The sequence below is a fragment of the Myxine glutinosa genome, chromosome 6 (genome assembly GCF_964187855.1).
Source record: "Myxine glutinosa chromosome 6, kmMyxGlut1.1, whole genome shotgun sequence".
In the NCBI taxonomy this organism is placed as follows: domain Eukaryota; kingdom Metazoa; phylum Chordata; class Myxini; order Myxiniformes; family Myxinidae; genus Myxine; species Myxine glutinosa.
The window spans coordinates 124,263,334-124,283,889 of NC_136266.1; the positions used below are offsets into that span (position 1 = coordinate 124,263,334).

Here is a 20,556-nt window from a genome sequence, read left to right on the forward strand (position 1 = left end):
CTCGCTGTCGCGCAAGACTTTCCAACTCTCCATTAAGTGACTTGAACTTACTCATCCACATGTCTGATGCCTTCAGGTCAGCAACTTCCAGCTCAAAGTCTCCGATAGAGACCCCGGGGATGCGTGTAAGGTCGATTTTGTCCACTGCACACTCATGTGGATGAGTGATGAACTTGAAAAGACCAGTGCGCGCACGAAATTCTCCAAAACGTGCTTTGAATGACTGCAGGAGATTGGACGTAAAGCCAGCCAGCTGCTGGAGATCCAGATGTTGAGTGGAGTCACTTGCTAAGCATGCATCTCTAAATTGTTGCAGTCTTTCAAAGTGCAGAAGACGACCTGTTTCAATGTCCCTGAGAAAGACTTCCAGCTTGCTTTCAAATGCAAACACTGCTTGTTGAAGGGATGAGATTGTATTTCCAATACCTTGCATTTTCACATTGAGCTGGTTCAGATGGCCAGTTATGTCCACGAGATAGTGAAACTGCAGGAGCCAGTCAGTGTTGTCTAGCTCAGGATGCTTGACGCCTTTCATTTCAAGAAAAGTCCGGATTTCACTCAGGCAAGCTGCAAAACGGCTGAGCACCTTCCCCCTTGACAACCAACGCACGTTGCTGTGTAAAAGCAGACCGGGATAATGATTCCCAACTTCTTCTAACAGAGCTTTAAACTGGCGATCATTTAAAGCTCGGGCAACAATAAAGTTGACCACTCGAATGACCAGCGACATCACCTCACCAAGCTCCTGGCCACACGTCTGAGCGCAAAGCGCCTCCTGGTGCAGGATGCAATGAAAACTTAGGATGGCTCTCTTTTCATGTTCACGGAGAAGCGCTACAAATCCTTTGTTCTTCCCCAACATACAGGGTGCACCATCAGTACAGACAGAAATAAGTTTATCCATCGGTAGTTTTTTTTCTTTAGCAAACTCCATGAAAGACGTGAATAAATCCTCTCCTCTTGTTGTCCCTTTCATTGGCAAAACAGCCAAGCTTTCCTCACGCAGTGTGTCACCTGCAGCATACCTGGCAATTATACTGCACTGAGATAGATGGCTAACGTCTGTTGACTCATCTAACGCGAGAGAAAAGTATGTCCCGGCGTTTATGTCCTTAATTTGTGTTTCCTCGACTTGATTTGCCATCATGATGCTACGATCGTGCACAGTTCTTGCTGACAGGGGCATGTCTTTTATTCGTTTGATTATCTTGTCTTTATTTGGGAAGTCATCAAACAGTTCATTGGCCACATCAAGCATGAATGTTTTGGCATACTCGCCATCTGTGAATGGCTTTCCATTCCTTACTATTGCCAAAGCACCCGCAAAGCTAGCGGAATTCCCGTCACCTTGCTTGGTCCACACACGTAGTTGCTGCTGACTCGTCTGCACTCTCCGCTGTAGCTCCTCGCATGCCCTTTTCCTGCTGTCCCCTGCTGGATATTTCGATGCAAATGAAGCATGGTGCGTATCGAAGTGCCGCTTTATATTTGACCGTTTCATCGATGCAATTTTATCATTGCATATTAGACATACCGCAGATCCTGCTCTCTCACCAAATGCAAATTCCTCTGTCCACGCAGCCTGGAATGCACGGTAATCATCGTCTTTTTTTATTTCGCCATCTTTTCCGTTACAAGGGTTGAAGCGGATAAACTAGTTGGCTATCTGATAAAATTGATTTCTTCACCTTTACAATGACGTGGACATGCTCGCGAGCCATTGGTTCCCGACCCGACCCACGGGTGACCCGTGACCCGTGAAATTTATCTTCAAAACTAATTTCTGTTTACTTTAAAATGACACTATTATTAAGAAATATCACAAGTATTTTAAAATCAGTTCCAAACTGATTTTTTTTTTTAAATTTTTTTTTTTTTCAACTCAAAATTGTCTGGGAGCCATATGCCGTCACCGGAAGAGCCATATATGGCTCGCGAGCCATAGGTTCCCGACCGCTGCTCTAACCCCTCGTTCTTCCATGTCGGCCAGCTGCATACCTTCCCTCCAGGAGCCTGGGATGACGTTGTGGTCATTGTCTTCATGGTCCATCACCTCGTTCTGCTGAGCTGGATAATGCAGACGCATAAGGTTGTGGAGACAAACGGTGGCCAGGATGATACTGTCGATTGTCTCTGGTGTCTGGGCCATGGTTGTGAGTAGACAGCGGAACCGGTTGGATAGGATCCCAAAAGCGTTTTCCACGACGCGCCTTGCTCTAGACAAGCGGTAGTTGAAGATCCTTTCCTGGTGGTATTCGCAGCAATATCTTGGGCCAGTGCTGCTAAGTCATTCAGAAGGACCAGCTTCATCCTATGTTCATCATCCATGATAGATGTTGGTAGAGAGACCCTTGGTAGACCTTGACCATAGAACATACTGCAGTGAGCTGAAATATCCATCCCTATTTATACCTGGCCAGAAAATCGTGGTATGTCGTAATGCTTTCCGGTCTTGCTGGCGAGGGTTCGTTTATTCTCAGCTCTCCATGCTATCCATCGAAATCGAAGTTAAGTAATTGTTCCCATTTGTATTTTCGTTATAACAATTTATTTTATGGTGTATATATTGTCTCCCGACGAAGATTTTCGGTGCAAATCTTTCATACCTGTATTGAAAATCGTGTTAATTCGGGTCGTGTTTTGAGGCCTTGTAGTTGTACAGTGAACACTGTACAACCTTGAGGCTTTGTTTTTCTCTCAGCGGTCCGTGTTTTTGTGATCCAATAACTTTCGTTCTCTGTTTTCCCAATCTTTTCACCCCATAGCCCTCTTCCTTGTGTAAATCACAACTCAAAAAAATCAAAAAAAAAAACATTTCCTTCTCTGTTCTCATTCGTTTATTCATTCTTATTCGTTCGTTCGTTCGTTCTTCGACCACGTGTTTCTCCCCCATTTCCCCAGATAGATTGTCAAATTTCAACTCGTTATTTTATCGTCCATGCGTTATTGTTTTGATTATAGTTACTTTTGGTTTGAATTTCCTGTAACTTGTAATTATTTAATCGTGTTCTGCTCCTCGTGTGCGGCCTTGTAGTTGTACCCCCGTCGGTGTTTGTTATCTTAATCGTGTTTTGCTTGGCTCTTAGTTTTTTTCCCTTCTACCCCGAACATAATACTCTGTCTAACGTTCTAAATCCCCACCTCCCCCCCCCCCCACCCCCAAAAACCAAACAAACAAACAAAAAAAACCAAACATTTATTTTCCTTTCTCCACGTGTACTGTTGACTCATCCTGTATTTTCTGTCCAGGTGTGCTGTTCGCCCCGCCCCCATTAACTCCTTGCCATCCACCGTTTGCCCTTCACGTGACTCGTGGTGGTCCCTCTCGGCTCTCCCCCCGTTGGTATTTTTGTGCACACAAGATTGTTCACGGTTCTGTTTAAATATTATTTAAATATGTATAACCTTTCCCCTTCAGTGTTTTACTCAGTGGTATTTTACAACACGCTGTTTTTCTTCCTATTTAAAAGGCTTTTCTCAATTTCCTCTCCAACTAATTCCACCTCAAAAAAAAGAAATTCAATATCTTATACGTCTCCCTCACTACATGGTCTAAATTCACATTCATTCCATCCCTCCTCCATCATTCTGAACCGGATTGCTAACTTGAAAATCACAACAAACCCAATTTGTTTTCAATGTTCGTCTTTCATTAATCATCCACTTTCTAAACTCCCCTCTTGCCCCTCCCATCCAAATCCCTCCCCTTGCACCTACACTCCTAAACTCCCACCTTGCCCCGCCACTCTTAAACTCCCCCCCTACCCCTCCACTCCTGAACTCCCCCCTTGCCCTTCCCCTCCTAAACTCCCCCCTCACTCCTCCCCTTCAAAACTCCCCCCAACCCCTCCCATTCAAATCTCCCCCCATACCATTCCTCTCCAATTCTCCCTCCTCCCCCCTCCTCCTCAAAGCTGCCTCCTCCCCCCTCCTCCTCAAAGCTGCCTCCTCCCCACTTCGTCTCCCTTCTATCTCATACCTCCACCCCCCCCCCAACCTTCTTCTTTCCTCTGCCCCCCCCTCAAACAACCCCTCTCTTTGCCTCATCCCTTCACCTTCAAACCTTTCATCCTCCTCATCCTTCCCTTTCTTGGAACTCTTCTGCAATCGCTGACACACTAACAACTGCTCTCCCTACCTCCCCCTCTCATCCTTCATCTTACCCTACTCCTCCCCTCCCCTGTCCTGTACCCGATGCTCCCCCTCTCTCTTCATTAACGGTATGGACCTCAAACATCCGGGGCCTTCGCTCAAACCTGACTGATCTCTCCATACAGGTTGCTTCTGACAATCCAGACTTGATCTGCTTAACAGAGACGTTCCTCCTTCAAGATGTCTCTGTTTCCTTAATATCTCTTCCTGGTTACTCCCTCCTCCGGAATGATAGACCTGAGCCTCGGCCTGGTGGTGGGGTGGCTATCTTTATCAAAAACTCTCTTCCTCACTCTCCTTGCACTGCCCTCTCTCCTCCTCACCCCCAGGAGTACCTCTGGCTACGGCTTCCTCTCCGCTCCCACCTTTTGTTCATATGTGTTCTGTACCGTCCCCCAAACAGTGATGACTCCATCTACATTTCACTGTCTGACAACATGGACCAACTTCTATCCACTCATCCCAACTCTCTCTTCCTCATATGTGGTGACTTCAATTGTCATCATGCCACCTGGTTGGGTGTGGGTTCCTCTCTCACCAGTCATGGCACCTCAGCAAAGGACTTCTGTGACTCACTGGGATTGACACAATCTGTCAATTTCCCAACCTGGATCTCAGCCAATGGAGTATCTTCTCTTCTAGACTTGGTTATGACTAACTTCCCTGCTAATGTCTGCTGCTCTTCTTCTGCTCCAATCGGTTCTTCTGATCATGTGCTTGTCAAAGTGGACATCTCTCTGGCCATTCTCAGAGAGCCTCCTCAGCGTCGACGAGTCTGGCATTTCACTCAGGCTGACTGGGACGGTCTTCAAGCAGCCATCAATCGTCTGGATTGGTCTCCCATCTCCACTGCCTCTGACATCAATTCTTCCTGGGAATTCTTCCAAAGCAAACTGATCTCTCTCATGCACAGATTTATCCCATCTCGCCTTCAGTTGTCTTACCCTTCCTCCCATCCATGGTACACTGAATCTTGTGGTGAGGCAGTTGCCCTGAAACAACTTGCCTTTGCCTCTTGGAAGGCGACTCCAACTGAAGGAAATCTCAGTTCTTTCCACCAAGCTCGGAACAAGTGTGTGTCTACCCTCAGGAGTGCCAGGAAGCACTATCTCTCCTCACTCAAGAATGAACTCTCAAACCTGTCTCCTTCCTCCAAATCCTGGTGGCGTCTGGTCAAATCCGTTTCTGGTGTTTGTTCCCCCTCCATCCCCTCCCTTACCTCAAATGGCCACACAGTTGACATCGCACGTGACAAAGCCGAATGCCTCAACTCTGTGTTTGCCTCAAAATCCTTAGTCCCAAACCCATCTCTCTCTGTTCCCACCTTTCCCAGTCGAACCAAACTGCTCCTGGACTCTGTGACCTTCTCTCCTGACAAGGTGGAGGAGTTTTTGTCAAACCTCGACTCTGATTCTGCAACTGGACCAGATGGCTTCAGCCCACGGGTCCTAAAATCCTGCTCTGCCGCTCTATCTCACCTTCTCTCTGTTCTTTTCACCCCATCCTTTGCTCAAGGTCATCTGCCAGCATCCTGGAAATCAGCAAACATTACCGCTTTACACAAAAAAGGTGCAAAAACAGATCCTTGCAACTACAGACCAATCAGCCTGCTCCCAATTATCAGCAAAGTCATGGAATCCATCATTGCTTCGGATATGAAATCTTTCCTCTTCTCCAATGGCTTGATCTCTGATCATCAATTTGGTTTCAGACCAGGTCACTCTACTCTGGACATGCTGCTTCTGCTGTCTCAACAATGGATGGAGGTCCTCAATGCCAAACAGGAAATCAGAGCTGTCTCCCTTGACATATCACGTGCCTTCGATATGGTCTGGCACCCAGCTCTGCTCACCAAACTCTCCTCCTATGGTATCCATGGAAATCTCCATGCATGGCTTGCGGACTTCCTCTCTGGTCGTAGCCCTGAATGGATTTCTCTCATCTCCCCTTCCTGTTCAGGCTGGAGTTCCCCAAGGCAGTGTGCTGGGCCCTGTGCTTTTTCTGGTCTTTATCAATGATCTCTCCGACTCTCTGGAAAATCCTCTGTATCTCTTTGCTGATGACTCCACTCTCTGCCGCTCCATTCCTCTTCCCTCAGATCGGCAGTCTGCAGCCTCCTCACTCTCTGAAGACCTGGACAAAATCACAGACTAGTCAAACATGTGGTACATGTCTTTCAATCCTGACAAATCTCACACTCTTACTATGTCTCTCCGAAAAGATCGACTGGACAACCCTCCCATCTACTTTCTCAACAATCCTCTCCAAGAAGTTCTGTCGCTCAAGCTTTTGGGTCTCACCATCTGCCATGATCTTTCTTGGGAAAACCACATTTCCAAGCTGGCATCCAAAGCCAGTCGCCGACTGGGCATCCTCCGTCGTGCGAAGTCCTTCCTAGGCACACCTGAGCTCCTCACCACATACAAGGCTTTCATCCGCAGCTCAATGGAATACTGTTCTCCCCTATGGGCTGGTGCTCCTGCTTCACACCTGGCTCGGCTTCACGCTGTTGAATCCAAAGCTTTCAGAATCATTAGAATCTCCCGCGATGAAGCTATCTCTGAGGGCCTTTCACTCACTCACTGCAGGCAGGTAGGTGGTCTTTCTGTCTTCTACCGACTCCTCTCCGGCCTTGCTCCCCCAGCTCTCTCTGTGCTCTGTCCCCCAAATATTCCTACAGGTCGCACAAGATCTGCCAGCCACCCTCTGATGGTTAAACTGCCGAAATCTCGGCTCTCTGCTCACCTTCACTCTTTCATTCCTCTTTTCTCCCGCCTCTGGAACAAACTCCCACACTCACTTCAATCACACTCCTCCCTCCAGGTCTTCAATACAGCTGTTCACCACCATCTCTTATCTTCCCCCATCCAAAACCTTGATCTTTTCTACCCCCACTAATTCACCCAAGATCCACCTTGTTTGAAATTCCAACTTCTTTCCTGGAAGTCTTGGCAGTGTCCATATGTTTTATACCTCTCCCACCCCCCCCCCTTCTCATGCCTCCCCCCCAAAGCCCTCTCCCTCCCACAGTTCTCTCGATGTCTCCATGTCTCTCGGTCCCTGCTCTCAAATGTTGTGTTTGTGTCCTTCCCCCTCTCTCCCCATCTTGTCTACCGCTCCCGATGTTATTTGTTTTGTGTGTCTGTTTGTCTTTCTGTGTGATTAATGTTCGCTCTTTCACGAGCCTCGATCTTGTATACAAAAAAAAAAAAAAAAAAAAAAAAAAAATGCAGTCGCCAGGCAGTCGTAGCTCTGTCGCCAATGGCCGTAACTCGGCCGCCACTAGTCCTACTAGTAAGGGAAACATATGAAAATCTGTTAACTAAATTGTTACCAAAAAATTTCTTCACCAATATGTTTGTAAAGGTGTGTAATAACATGTGTTAAAATGTTGAAGGTCAACTCCCGTGGGAAACCCAGTAAAAAAGCTGTTGAAATCGGGTACCGAAAAATTATTTTCGAGAATTTCTTTTTTTTAATCGGCCCTTAAGTAACTTATGAGGGGTCAAATAAGGGTTTTTCATGATTCTGAGTTGATTGTTAACATTTATATTTCACCACAGACACTCCTTTGTGGAAAAATAATTTCTAAATATATCTCATTTTCTACTTTGCAGGACATGGAGTCTAGCAATATGGATGAAGACGTTACTCCACCTGTGCTCAATTGCTTCATCTGTGCACGCTCGGATACACCAGCTGAAAGGCTCATACAGGCAACTCCAAAGGGATACTCAACTTTATTGAAACAAGCAGAAACTGTCGAAAATGTTACTGTTGTGGAACGTATGAAGGAGGCTCAAAAGGAAGGAAAACTGAGGTACCACCAGAAGTGTAAAAATGATCTGTACAACAACTTTGTTGCAACCACCAAGAAGTCAGCTCAAGCATCAAAGGCAGAGAAAGAGTCATCAAAGTTGAAGAGAAGACGCACTACTTGTGAGTTCAGTTCATCAACTGGCTGCAGTTCTAGAAGATCACAGTCAGTTGACCTCCTGTATAAGGATGTATGCATTCTTTGCAACCAACCAGCCCAGCTCTACAAAAATAATCCAGCACAAGCTAGAAAGAAATACAGAGTGCCAGATAATTTGACTGCAGATACACTGAAGGCAAGCTTGCTGAAGACAGCACGGAGTCGCGGGGATGACTGGGGCACTGAAGTCACTGGACGCCTGGAAGGGATCAACGACTTGGTAGCAGAAGAAACACTGTACCATTTGCGATGCAAACTTATGTTTGCGAGAGGTGACAGTTTGTCCAAGACTGATGAGGAAGGAAAAAGGAAGAGAGGACAGAGGAGTATTGATGAGGAGCGAGAGGCAGTTTTTATTGAATTCTGCAAATGGTTAGACTCAGAATTAGAGCATGGGGTAATGAACATGGACCAAGTCCATGAAAAGCTGCAGGAGTTTGATCAGTCACCAGAGAAGAGCCTTTCTTATTCAAAGCACTGGCTAAAGATAAAACTTCTAGAGAAATAAGAAGACACCTTGTATTTCACAACACAGGACAGAAGGGCAGATGTACTCTGTCTCAAAGATGGCACCGACAATATTCTGCGAGTGCATCATGCTAATCTTGACCATGGAGATGAGAAGACTCAGATCATAAAGACGGCACTCAAGTTCATATCCAATGATATTGCCTTGATTGATTTAGGTCCAAAGTCATACCCCACCACACACAGTATGACTGACATCGATAGTCAGCTGACACTTGTTCCTGCAAGCCTTCAGATGTTCTTGAGACCGATTGTCAAGACAGACGAAAGAGTTGCCGTTTGGGGGCAGAATTTTATTAAGGCCTGTCGACCTCGGTCTGGAGTATTGCCACACCAAATGGGGCTTGCCATACAACTTGATCATAGATTTGGGTCAAAATGGATGCTCAACAAGTTCCACCGGCTGGGATACACTGAGTCTTACACGGAGACACAAAACTACAAATACTGCTTCCTTAATAGTAGGAGTGGAGATGATGTTCCAGATACTTCTGGCACTCTTGACACCATTGTGGAGGAAACCGATGAACAGATCAATGATGAGGTTGCGGTTGATGCTGCGCTTGAGGATCAATCATTGATGACAGCCAAAGTGCCAGCCAGTGAAAGTGAATTGTCAAGTAATGATCAGGTGGTCTTTATGGAGGTTGGGGAAACAAACAATGCAGTCACTCAGTTTGTTGGAGACAATATAGATTTAAACATTGTCTCTATTCACGGAAACACTCCCTTTCACTCAATGGGTTGGATCGAAGTCACCTCTCCGGCACCACATTTGCCAGATCCACAGACAACAGCAGCTTTCCCCCGGGTGAAGTTGAAGGCACTCGACAAAGCTAAGATCCTGAGAGGAACTGAAGTAAAGATTATTCCATTTACGAACAGGAAACAGATAGGAACAAACGCGATCATGTTTCTCCCCCTCGCTAAGCTTTCCTCCTCCCTGGCTCATGATCAGCCACTCCTCACTCCAGGTGACACACTCTGGGCAGCGGGGTGGGTGATCAAAGCCAACGATCCTGAGTTCCCACACTCCAACTGGAATGGCTGGATGAAGAGAATCCATGCTAATGATGCAAAGCAGAGCACACAGATCGAGTTCCTCCCAGTTATTGAAGGAGACCCTAATGACCAGTTCCAACACTGGACCCCACGGCTCCTGAGGAGCTATTGCAGTTCACGAGCTGTAATTGTCTTGGAGATTGCAGCAACCGGCGATGCAGCTGCAAGAAGAATGGGGTCACGTGCATCTCGGCCTGTGGAGTCTGTAATGGCATTACATGCAGAAACTGCAGTCATGATGTTGTTGAGTCTGAAGAAGACATAGACAATGACTGTTGAAACTTCTGACATTGTGAATGAGAAATAACTCTTGAGTATTATATATGTATGTGAAATAAAAGCTACTTTGTGTGTAAATGTAAAAGTGAAAATATAAATGTTAACAATCAACTCAGAATCATGAAAAACCCTTATTTGACCCCTCATAAGTTACTTAAGGGCCGATTAAAAAAAATAAAAATTCTCGAAAATAATTTTTCGGTACCCGAATTCAACAGCTTTTTTTCTGGGTTTCCCACGGGAGTTGAACTTCAACATTTTAACACATGTTATTACACACCTTTACAAACATATTGGTGAAGAAATTTTTTGGTAACAATTTAGTTAACAGATTTGTGAAATATCTCATAAAATGCCCTTACTATACTGCTGTCGTCGTCAGTCTCCCATAGCCGCAGGGGAGACGTGACAGTTCTTCTGTACTCGATATGCAGCCGCAACAGTGTCGGCCCGTAGTCGGGAAGATGCCGCAGGAAGGCCGTATGGCATTCGCATCTCTGCCATGCTAGCTGGTGGGGCGATGCTGGGGCGATTGCGGAAGACTATGAGCGACTGGGTTGCGGCCGCTTTACGGTCTTATTACGGATACCGACGACAGCATGGCGGTTCGATCATGACAGCATGGTGGATTCTTTTTGAGGACGACTGAGCGCACCGTTTTTAAACATTAAAAAAAATATTTGGCCCCTTTGCGGCTCTTGCCGACTGCAGCAGACCTGGGGAGGATAACCACGACTACAGAAGACCGTCCATTACGGTTTCATTACGATTGTCGGCGGGTGGTGGCGATTTTTTCAGTCGCCAGTAGTCACCGACAAATCCGCCTATGTGTGACAGGGGCTTTAATGAGCGCATATTTTAAAGCGGTCAATACACTGTCATTAGGCATCAGATATGAACCTGTGGCCAATTTTCATCAAAATCGTGTGTGTAGTTTCAGAGAAGAGAGCAAATACCTGTTTTGAGGGGGTGTGTGGTCAAAATACCCCTCTAGACCCCCTTAATGAGTGCAGATTTTGACATGGTCAATACACCTTTATTTGGCATCAGATATGAAGCTTGTTGCCAAGTTTAATCAAAATTGTAGGTTTGGTTCAAGCAATAATGACTGAAGTGTTTACAGACTCACTGAATCACTGAATGACTGACCCATGGACACTGCTCGATCGTATAAGCTCACCGGACCAAAGTCTCCCTATCAATGCCACCATCTCCAGACCATAAAGGTAGGCCGGCGTTATACATGACATCAAAACCTTTCCTTTTAATCTCCTTAAAATCTTTCTGTCTGCCAATACACCCTCCACCCTCCTCCACACATTCGCACCCACCGAAATCCTCCTCTGACTTACCGTCTTCGGTCACTGTTTCACCCGGATACTCAAACCGATTTCCTTGTCCGATCTCCTTCTCCTCGAACCTGATATTCATTTAATTTCTCTGCTGCCGACTTACATCACCCCAGTCTTCTCCCTGCACATTCTCAGCTCAAGTTTCTCAAATGCCTCCTTCCACTCCCCCAGTACTTCCTGCATCTCCCACTCTCTCTTCACCACAACAACCAGTTTGTCCACATATAATATCCGCCCCAGAATATGTTCCCAGGACCAACCAAAACTTTTCCCGTTGTTCCCTTATACATCCCTCCCACCAACCTTACTTCTGCTTCTAGCACACCCATCCATCTCAGTGTCGCCATCTCCATCTTTCTCGGGACAGTGCCATTGGCCTTCTGTATATCCACAAATCCCAATGCCATTTCACCCATTGCCTAGACAATCAGCTCATCAGAACAGGTATGAGGTCGGCTCACATAGGTAGCCTCGGCTCACATAGGTTAGTTTTGTATGTAGCGGATGGGACCGACAGTTTTTTTTCTGCATCGTGCCTACACAGAGAGTGCCAGCACACTCTGATAACGTTTAAGGCAAATCAACATTTAATAATGGATTTGACTTGAAGATTATCTGAAAATAATACATGTAACAGTCTAGTAGATTGCATGTGAGAAACATTTCTAAGTATCAAAAACATGGAATGGTTTGTGTGGAAAAACAAAACATTTTACTTTAGTAAAAATGAAGAGATCACACAAACACAGAAGTTTGTGAAAACAACCAAAGGGTGTGTATTCTTCTCCATAATGTACTTCTTTAAACATAAAGGCCATCCATCATGATCAAAATAATTCTCTGTCCTCTCATCTCCCTTTAGTCAAGTTGGAGTACGGAGGTCAAATTGTTGAGTTTCTCATCCGAGTGCAACATCCTCGGCTTCCGACGCTCCACAATTCTGGGACAGGTAACTCCAAAATCCACAACCTAACAAAATGTACATTCGATGGTTATTTTCCTTTGATTGTGTCTGTGGTTTATTATTCCAAGGCAACAGTTTATTACAATTGTGATTTTTTAACATTCTAAATGAGATTCTGATTTGCAAATATGAATTAATTTTCTTAACTATTTATGCTCAACAACCTGCAGAACCTCAGGTAGAGCAATAAGGATGTGTCGGAGCTATACACCAATTGAATGTCCACACACTAGTAACAATTTTCAAAGATTTATTATCTGGAGAAGATTTAACTGATTATACAAAGAATATAACAAAGTTTAACAATACACTATGCCGGCAAACACAACCACGGATTAAACACAAATGTTCCAGAAAATCTTCTGCCCAACTGTTGAATTCAATTATTTTATAGTGGTTGAGACAAAGGAAATTCTTCTGAAGTCTTGAGAAGTCAAAAGGAGGAATGATGGGTCCAAAAAAAGGTCCTAGTCAGGCGGGTGCCCGTGGATAGCAAATCATCTGTTCAACATTACACACAGGCCATAAAGAAGAGGAAAAAGAATGCAGACATGATGTTTTTTCCGCATGGCGCCTCCCGGAGACTATCTGGTCTTATCTGGCGAAAACAACTTCATTCGCCTTTTGTACATTTCAATACCTTTTCAAATGTGGAAGACTGTCCTCCTGTATCAAAAATGACTGACAACACTTGATAGGCAAAGGACTATTTATTAATTACATATGTATGGAGAGAAAAGTTTGACCCTTAGACAATCATATCTCTGAATCCCACTAACGACAGCATTGAATGCATACTCAAGTTGTTTACAAGAAAGGAAGGCAAAGAGAAAGCTGGAGCATAAGATAAGAACTAAAAAGCCAATGTAAGGTCCCTTTGCTCCACATTGTTTGCACAAGGTCAAACCACAGATGAAAACCCGTTTCACAAGCTCAGCACAAAAGCACAGTTCTGGCCAGCGGCAGTGAAGTGGCTCTTTGCCAATTTTGTACAAGCAAGCATATCTCCCATGGCCTATTTCAGCGAGATCACATGATGCATTTACACAGCAAACTCTTGACCATGGCTGTATCTGATTGGGCCAGAGATGACAACTATCCATTTTCACCCTGACACAAACATTTTATCTCTTTCCTTGCACAGCAAACACACAATGTCTAAAATCCATTATCCAGATTTAATCAAACATTTATCACGAAAGTATAGGCTTCACCTTCACTGGCTGCATACAAAACGAAGACTAACAGTCGGAAGTCCAAAAAAAATTCATCAAAAATATGTGGTCTAATGAGCCGAAAATGGAACTCGATGGCCTGAATGCAAAGTACTACAACTGGTGGAAACCGAGCACAGCTCATCACACGTATTCTAACACTATCCCTACCGTGAAACATAGTGGTGGCAGCATCATGCTATTGGGATGCTTTTCAGCATCAGGGACTGAGGGACTTGTAGGGATTTTTTTGTATACAAGATCGAGGCTCGTGAAAGAGGTAACATTAATCACACAAAAAAAATCAAACAGACACATAAAACATATAATAAGGGGAGGAGTAGACAAGATAGGGAGTGAGGAGGAAGCACACAAACACAACATTTGAGAGCAGGGACATCGGGAGATCTGTGGAGGGAGAGGGCTTGGGGGGAGGAGGCTTGTGAAGGGGGGGGGGGGGAGGGTGGTGGGAGAAGTATAAAACACCTGGACACTGCAAGGACTTCCAGGAAATAAGTTGGTATTTCAAAAAAGTGGATCTGGAGTGAATTAGTGGGGGTAGAAAAGATTGAGGTTTTGGATGGGGGAAGATAAGAGATGGTAGTGAACAGCTGTTTTAAAGAACCAAAAGCTTGAGTGACAGAACTCCTTGGAGAGGATTGTTGAGAAAGTAGATGGGAAGGTTGTCCAGTCGGTCTTTTCGGAGAGAAATAGCAAGAGTGTGAGATTTCTCAGGATTGAAAGACATGTTCCACTTGTATGACCAGTCTGTGATTTTGTCCAGGTCTGCAGAGAGTGAGGAGGCTGCAGACTGCCGATCTGAGGGATGAGGAATGGAGCGGCAGAGAGTTGAGTCATCAGGAAAGAGATCGAGAGAATATTCCAGAGAGTTGGAGAAATCATTGATGAAGACCAAAAAGTCACAGGGCTCAGAACACTGCCTTGGGGAACTCCAGCCTGAACAGGAAGGGGAGATGAGATAAATCCATTCAGGGCCACACGTTGACTACAACCAGAGAAGAAGTCTGCAAGCCATGTGTGGAGATTTCCATGGATACTATAGGAGGAGAGTTTGGTGAGCAGAGCGGGGTGCCATGCCGCATGGAAGGAACGTGATATGGCAAGGGAGACAGCTCTGATTTCCTGATTGGCATTGTGCAACTCCATCCATTGTTGAGACAGGAGAAGCAGCATGTTCAGAGTAGAATGACCTGCTCTGAATCCAAATTGATGATCAGAGATCACGCCATTGGAGAAGAGGAAGGATTTGTTATTTGAAGCAATGATGGATTCCATGAATTTTGCTGATAAATGGGAGCAGGCTGATTGGTCTGTAGTTGCAAGGATCTGTTTTTGCATCTTTTTTGTGTAAAGCGGTACTATTTGCTGATTTCCAAGATGCTGGCAGATGACCTTGAGCAAAAGAGAGGGCGAAGAGAACAGAGAGAGGGTGAGATAGAGCGGAAGAGCAGGATTTTAGGACCCGTGGGCTGATGCCATCTGGTCCAGTTGCAGAATCAGAGACGAGGTTTGACAAAAACTTATCCACCTTGTCAGGAGAGAAGGACACAGAGTCCAGGAGCTTCTGGGTTCGACTGGGTAAGGTGGGTACAGAGAGAGATGGGTTTGGGACACAATATTTTGAGGCAAACACAGAGTTGAGGCGTTCGGCTTTTTCACGTGCGGTGACAGCTGTGTAGCCGTTTGAGGTAAGGGAGGGGGGGGGAGGGGGAACTAACACCTGAAACAGATTTGACCAGACACCACCAGGATTTGGAGAAAGGAGACAGGTTTGAGAGTTCATACTTGAGTGTGGAGAGATCATGCTTCCTGGCACTCCTGAGGGTAGACACACACTTGTTCTGAGCTTCGTGGAAGGAACTGAGATTGCTTTCAGTTGCATTAGCCTTCCAAGAGGCAAAGGGAAGTTGTTTCAGGGCAACTGCCTCACCACAAGATTCAGTGTACCATGGACGGGAGGAAGGGTAAGACAACTGAAGACAAGATGGGATAAATCTGTGCATGAGAGAGAGCAGTTTACTTTGGAAGAATTCCAAGGAAGAGTTGATGTCAGAGGCAGTAGAGATGGGAGACCAGTCCAGATGATTGATGGCTGCTTGAAGACCGTGCCAGTCGGCCTGAGTGAAATGCCAGACTCGTCAACGCTGAAGTGGCTCTCAGAGAATGGCCAAAGAGGTATCCACTTGAACAAGCACATGATCAGAAGAACTGATTGGAGCAGAAGAAGAGCTGCAGACATTTGCAGGGAAGTTTGTCATAACCAATTCTAGAAGAGAAGATACTCCATTGACTGAGATCCAGGTCAGGAAATTGACAGATTGTGTCAGTCCCAATGAGTCACAGAAGTCCTTTGCTGAGGTGCCATGGCTGGTGAGAGATGAACCCACACCCAGCCAGATGGCATGATGACAGTTGAAGTCGCACCATATGAGTAAGAGAGAGTTGGGATGAGTGGATAGAAGTTTGTCCATGTTTTCAGACAGTGAAATGTAAATGGAGTCATCACTGTTTGGAGGACGGTACAGAACACATATGAACAAAAGATGGGAGCGGAGAGGAAGCCGTAGCCAGAGGTACTCCTGGGGGTGAGGTGGAGAGAGGGCAGTGCAAGGAGAGTGAGGAAGAGAGTTTTTGATAAAGATAGCAACCCCACCAACAGGACAAGGCTCAGGTCTATCATACCAGAGGAGGGAGTAACCAGGAAGAGATATTAAGGAATCAGAGACATCTTGAAGGAGGAAAGTTTCTGTTAAGCAGATCAGGTCTGGATTGTCAGAAGCAACCTGAATGGTTGAGCGGTTTAAGCGAAGGCCACGGATGTTTGAGGTCCATACCGTTAATGAAGAGGGAGGGGAGCATCGGGTGCAGGAGAGGGGAGTGGAGGGGTAGGGTCAGATGAAGGATGAGAGGGGAATGTAGGGAGAGCAGTTGATAGTGTGTCAGAGATTACAGAAGAGTTACAAGAGAGGGAAGGATGAGGAGGACGAAAGGTTTGATGGTGATGGGATGAGGCACAGTGAGGGGTTGTTTGAGGGGGCAGGGGAAAGTACAAGGTTGGAGGAGGTGGAGGAATGAGATAGAAGTGAGACGAAGTGGGGAGGCGGCAGCTTTGAGGAGGAGGGGGGAGGGGGGAGAATTGGAGAGGGATGGTAAGGGGGGGATTTAAAGGGGAGTGGTTGGGGGGGAGATTTGAATGGGAGGGGTTGGGGGGAGTTTTGAAGGGGAGGGGTGAGGGGGGAGTTTTGAATGGGAGGGGTTGGGGGGGAGATTTGAAGGGGAGGGGTTGGGGGAGATTTAAAGGGGAGGGGTAAAGTAGGAGATTTGGAGGGGAGGGGTGAGGGGGGAGTTTAGGAAGGAAGGGACAAGGGGGGCGATTTGTAGGGGAGTTGCGAGGGGGGAGTTTATGAGAGGAGGAGTGAGGGGGGAGAATTGAATGGGAGGGGGGAGGAGGGAGTTTAGGATGGGAGGTGTGAGGGGGGAGTATAGAAAGTGGGTGATTAATGAAAATCGTACATTTAAAACAAAGTGGGTTTTCTGTGATTTTCAAGTCAGAGATCCGTTTAAAAACGATATAGGAGGGGTGGAATGAAGGTGAGTTTGGAGCATATCGGAAGGAAGAATTGTAAGAGATTGAATCTTTTTTTGAAGTGGGATGAATTGAAGAGAAAATTGAAAAAAGCCTTTGAAACAGGAAGAAAAACAGCGTGTTGTAATATACCACTGAATAAAACATTGCAGGGGATAGTTTAAACATATTGAAACAAAACTGTGCAAAACAATCTTATATTCACAAAATACCGACGGATAGAGGGAGCCTAGAGGGACAACCACGTGTCACGTGAACAGGGCAAAAGGTGGAAGACAAGAAGATAAATGGGGCGGGACAAGACAGCGCACATGGAGAGAGGCATGTGGAGAGAGGCATGTGGAGAGAAGCACGTGGATAGAAGCACGTGGAGAGAAGCACGTGGACAGAAGCACATGATGAGGCAACAGCACACCTGGAGAAAAGGAAAGGAATGTTTGTTTGGGGGGGGGGGGGATTTAAAACGTTAGGCCAAGAGTAGATGTTTGGGGAAGTTTGGGGGTGACGCGAATAATCTAAGAGACAAGCAATACAGCGAAGGAAAGAACGTAAATTAACAAAACATCGACGGAGGAAGCCTCACGTTACAAGGCCGCACACACGGAGCGATCAGAAAACGATTAATTAATTACAAGTTACACTTATTACAAACCAAAACTAACTATAAACACACAAAACACATAAACAATAAAATAACGAGTGGAAATTTGACAAACACACGAATGGAAAAATACTTAAAGTTTAGAGCAGAATACAGGCAAATCTTTGAGGAGATCCTGCTTCAGAGTGCAAAGGGCCTTAGACTGTGGCGAAGATTTACATTCCAACAGGACAATGACCCCAATCATACAGCCGAAGCAACACTGGAATGGCTTCAGAACAGAACGTGAAAGTCGTTGAGTGGCCCAGCCAAAGCCCAGACTTGAATACCATTGAGAATCTGTGGAAAGACTTGAAGATTGCTGTTCACTGAAGCTCCCCATTCAACTTGACAGGGCTTGAGCAGATCTGCAAGAAAGAATGGGAGAAACTCCCCAAATCCAAATGTGCAAAGCTGATACAGACAATCCCAAGAAGTCTCAAAGCTGTAATCACTGACAAAGGCGCTTCTACAAAGTCTTGACTCAGGAGTGGAATAATTATGTAAATTAGATATTCTCTATTTCATTTTCAATTTATTTGTAAAGATTTGTAAAAAAAACTATTTTGACTTTGGCATCCTGGGGTATTTTGTGTAGATCGGTGAAAAAAATTTAAACTTAATCCATTTCAAATTCAGGCTGTAACACAAGAAAATGTGAAAAAGTCTAGGGGTATGAATATGTTCTGAAGGCACTGTTTAGCAAAATAGTCCTTTGCGTTTTGAGGAAAGGATATGTATATATATATTTGAGGAAAGGATATAAAGGAGGAAAGGATATTTGAGGAAAGGATTAAAGTAAGGTGGAGCAAAATGCCCGTGTCAGAAAAGTCAGGGTAAGATCCAACAAACACCAACCTCCCCCTCTTCCACCCTTATAACTTCCTCCCTCCTGGCAATTTGCTGAGCATCCTGAATTTCTGCACCAGCGTAAGAGGAGTTCTTGCTCAACTTAACCTGCTGTACTTCAATTTTCAACAGCTTCATGCTCTTAATCCGTTGAGATAATTGGTTTGTTTCAGCGTGTGTGCACATTGTATTTGAACGAAGTATGTCTTGAAGTGTAAATCGTGCCATCATTTCTTTCCCATTGTGTATCGCATCACAAATGTACAGTTTGACATTTTCTCTGTCATCACTTGACCCATTAATCCATGTCATAATCACTTCTCTTGAAGGCAATATCAGCGAGTTGGTGACGATCATAACCAAGACTTTCCTTCGCTATGAAAAGGTGCAGAATCTTATTGCGAGTGTACGGAAATTTTACACTGACGTACGAATCGTGGTGGCGGATGACAGCGAACCATGGCAGAACATCACGGGTTGGAAAGTGGATCATTACAAGATGCCTTTTGGCGTGGTGTGTTTTGCAATTTATCACTTCTGCACCTCTTGTAGAACTATCTGTATATACTGTGCAATACATTCAAATGTAGGTTTTTGTTGGACAGAAAATAAAGTGAAGATTTATCAAACACTTTTGAGCAAGCTACTTGGGAACAATTGAATTTTTTTCAATGAAGGGCACCATCCCCTCGTATATAACTGTCAGAAATGGGCAGGGGGGGGGGGTGAATGACAGTGGGGTGTGGGCAAAAGAGGTGGGTGCATGGGTGTGGAGAGGGGGGGGGGGGGGGAGATGTGTAAGATCAGAAGAGAGAAGAGGGGACGAGTCGGTGTTGATTGGGAAGATTGGATGTGTTTATGCAAACATTATTAAAATAAGTTATTGTATGTGAAAGCAGTTTACATAACAAATGACTGGTTAACATAGGCAATAGTCTAGTAGGAAGACTAGGTCCCCCTGCACCCCCCGGAGATATACTTCTAATCAGTGTTTCTAGATTGGAAAAAATGTGTAGAAAATGACTAGCTATGGCCCCAAGCTGAAATAATGTCCCACATACCATTTTTATGCAAATTACTGCTGCCATTATCAAAAAAAGACTAGGTCCCCCTGCACCCCCCGGAGATATACTTCTAATCAGTGTTTCTAGATTGGAAAAAATGTGTAGAAAATGACTAGCTATGGCCCCAAGCTGACAAAATGTCCCACATACCATTTTTATGCAAATTACTGCTGCCATTATCAAAAAAAGACTAGGTCCCCCTGCACCCCCCGGAGATATACTTCTAATCAGTGTTTATAGATTGGAAAAAATGTGTAGAAAATGACTAGCTATGGCCCCAAGCTGAAAAAATGTCCCACATACCATTTTTATGCAAATTACTGCTGCCATTATCAAAAAAAGACTAGGTCCCCCTGCACCCCCCGGAGATATACTGAAACTGGCAGTGACTGGTGATTGAAATGCGGTGCCTTTTTGTGTTTCAGGTCGAGGTACGTGAACTCCCCACGATCTACAGCAACCAGGAAGAGACTGATACCAGGGTGGTTCTGTACCTCCATCATGCTGCTACCATCGGATACAAGAACGCTGTAGTCAGAACACCGGACACAGACATCCTCCTGATCCTGCTCCACCATGCCCACAACATCAAGCTGACGGTGTACCTGGATACAGGGTCAGGGAAGCATCGCCAACTTGTCAACGTCTCTGAGCTGGCAGAATCCCTGGGAGAGGACTACTGTGCCACTCTCCTGGGGTACTATGTGTTCAGCGGAGAAGACTGCACCAGTGCCTTCAAAGGGAAGGGAAAAGTCGGGCCCTTGAAAAAGCTGGAGAAGAATCCCAGGTTTCACAGGGCATTCGGTGAATTTCACAGGGTATTTAGAAAAATAAAACTTTGTGTTAACGTCTGTGTAGACGGACCTTAA

The 20,556-nt window shown here is 45.3% G+C and overlaps 1 protein-coding gene across 3 annotated transcripts in view; it reads left to right on the forward strand.

Annotated features, from left to right (window-relative positions):
* The window catches only part of LOC144888253 (beta-1,4 N-acetylgalactosaminyltransferase 1-like), a 219,810-nt gene that overhangs the window by 154,981 nt on the left and 44,273 nt on the right, over positions 1–20,556 (forward strand). For all 3 annotated transcript variants that reach the window (XM_078780456.1, XM_078780457.1, XM_078780458.1), the window contains 2 exons: positions 12,212–12,298; positions 18,953–19,137. In XM_078780456.1, coding sequence (XP_078636582.1) covers positions 12,212–12,298; positions 18,953–19,137 — 272 coding nt within the window. The remainder of the gene's footprint in view (positions 1–12,211; positions 12,299–18,952; positions 19,138–20,556) is intronic.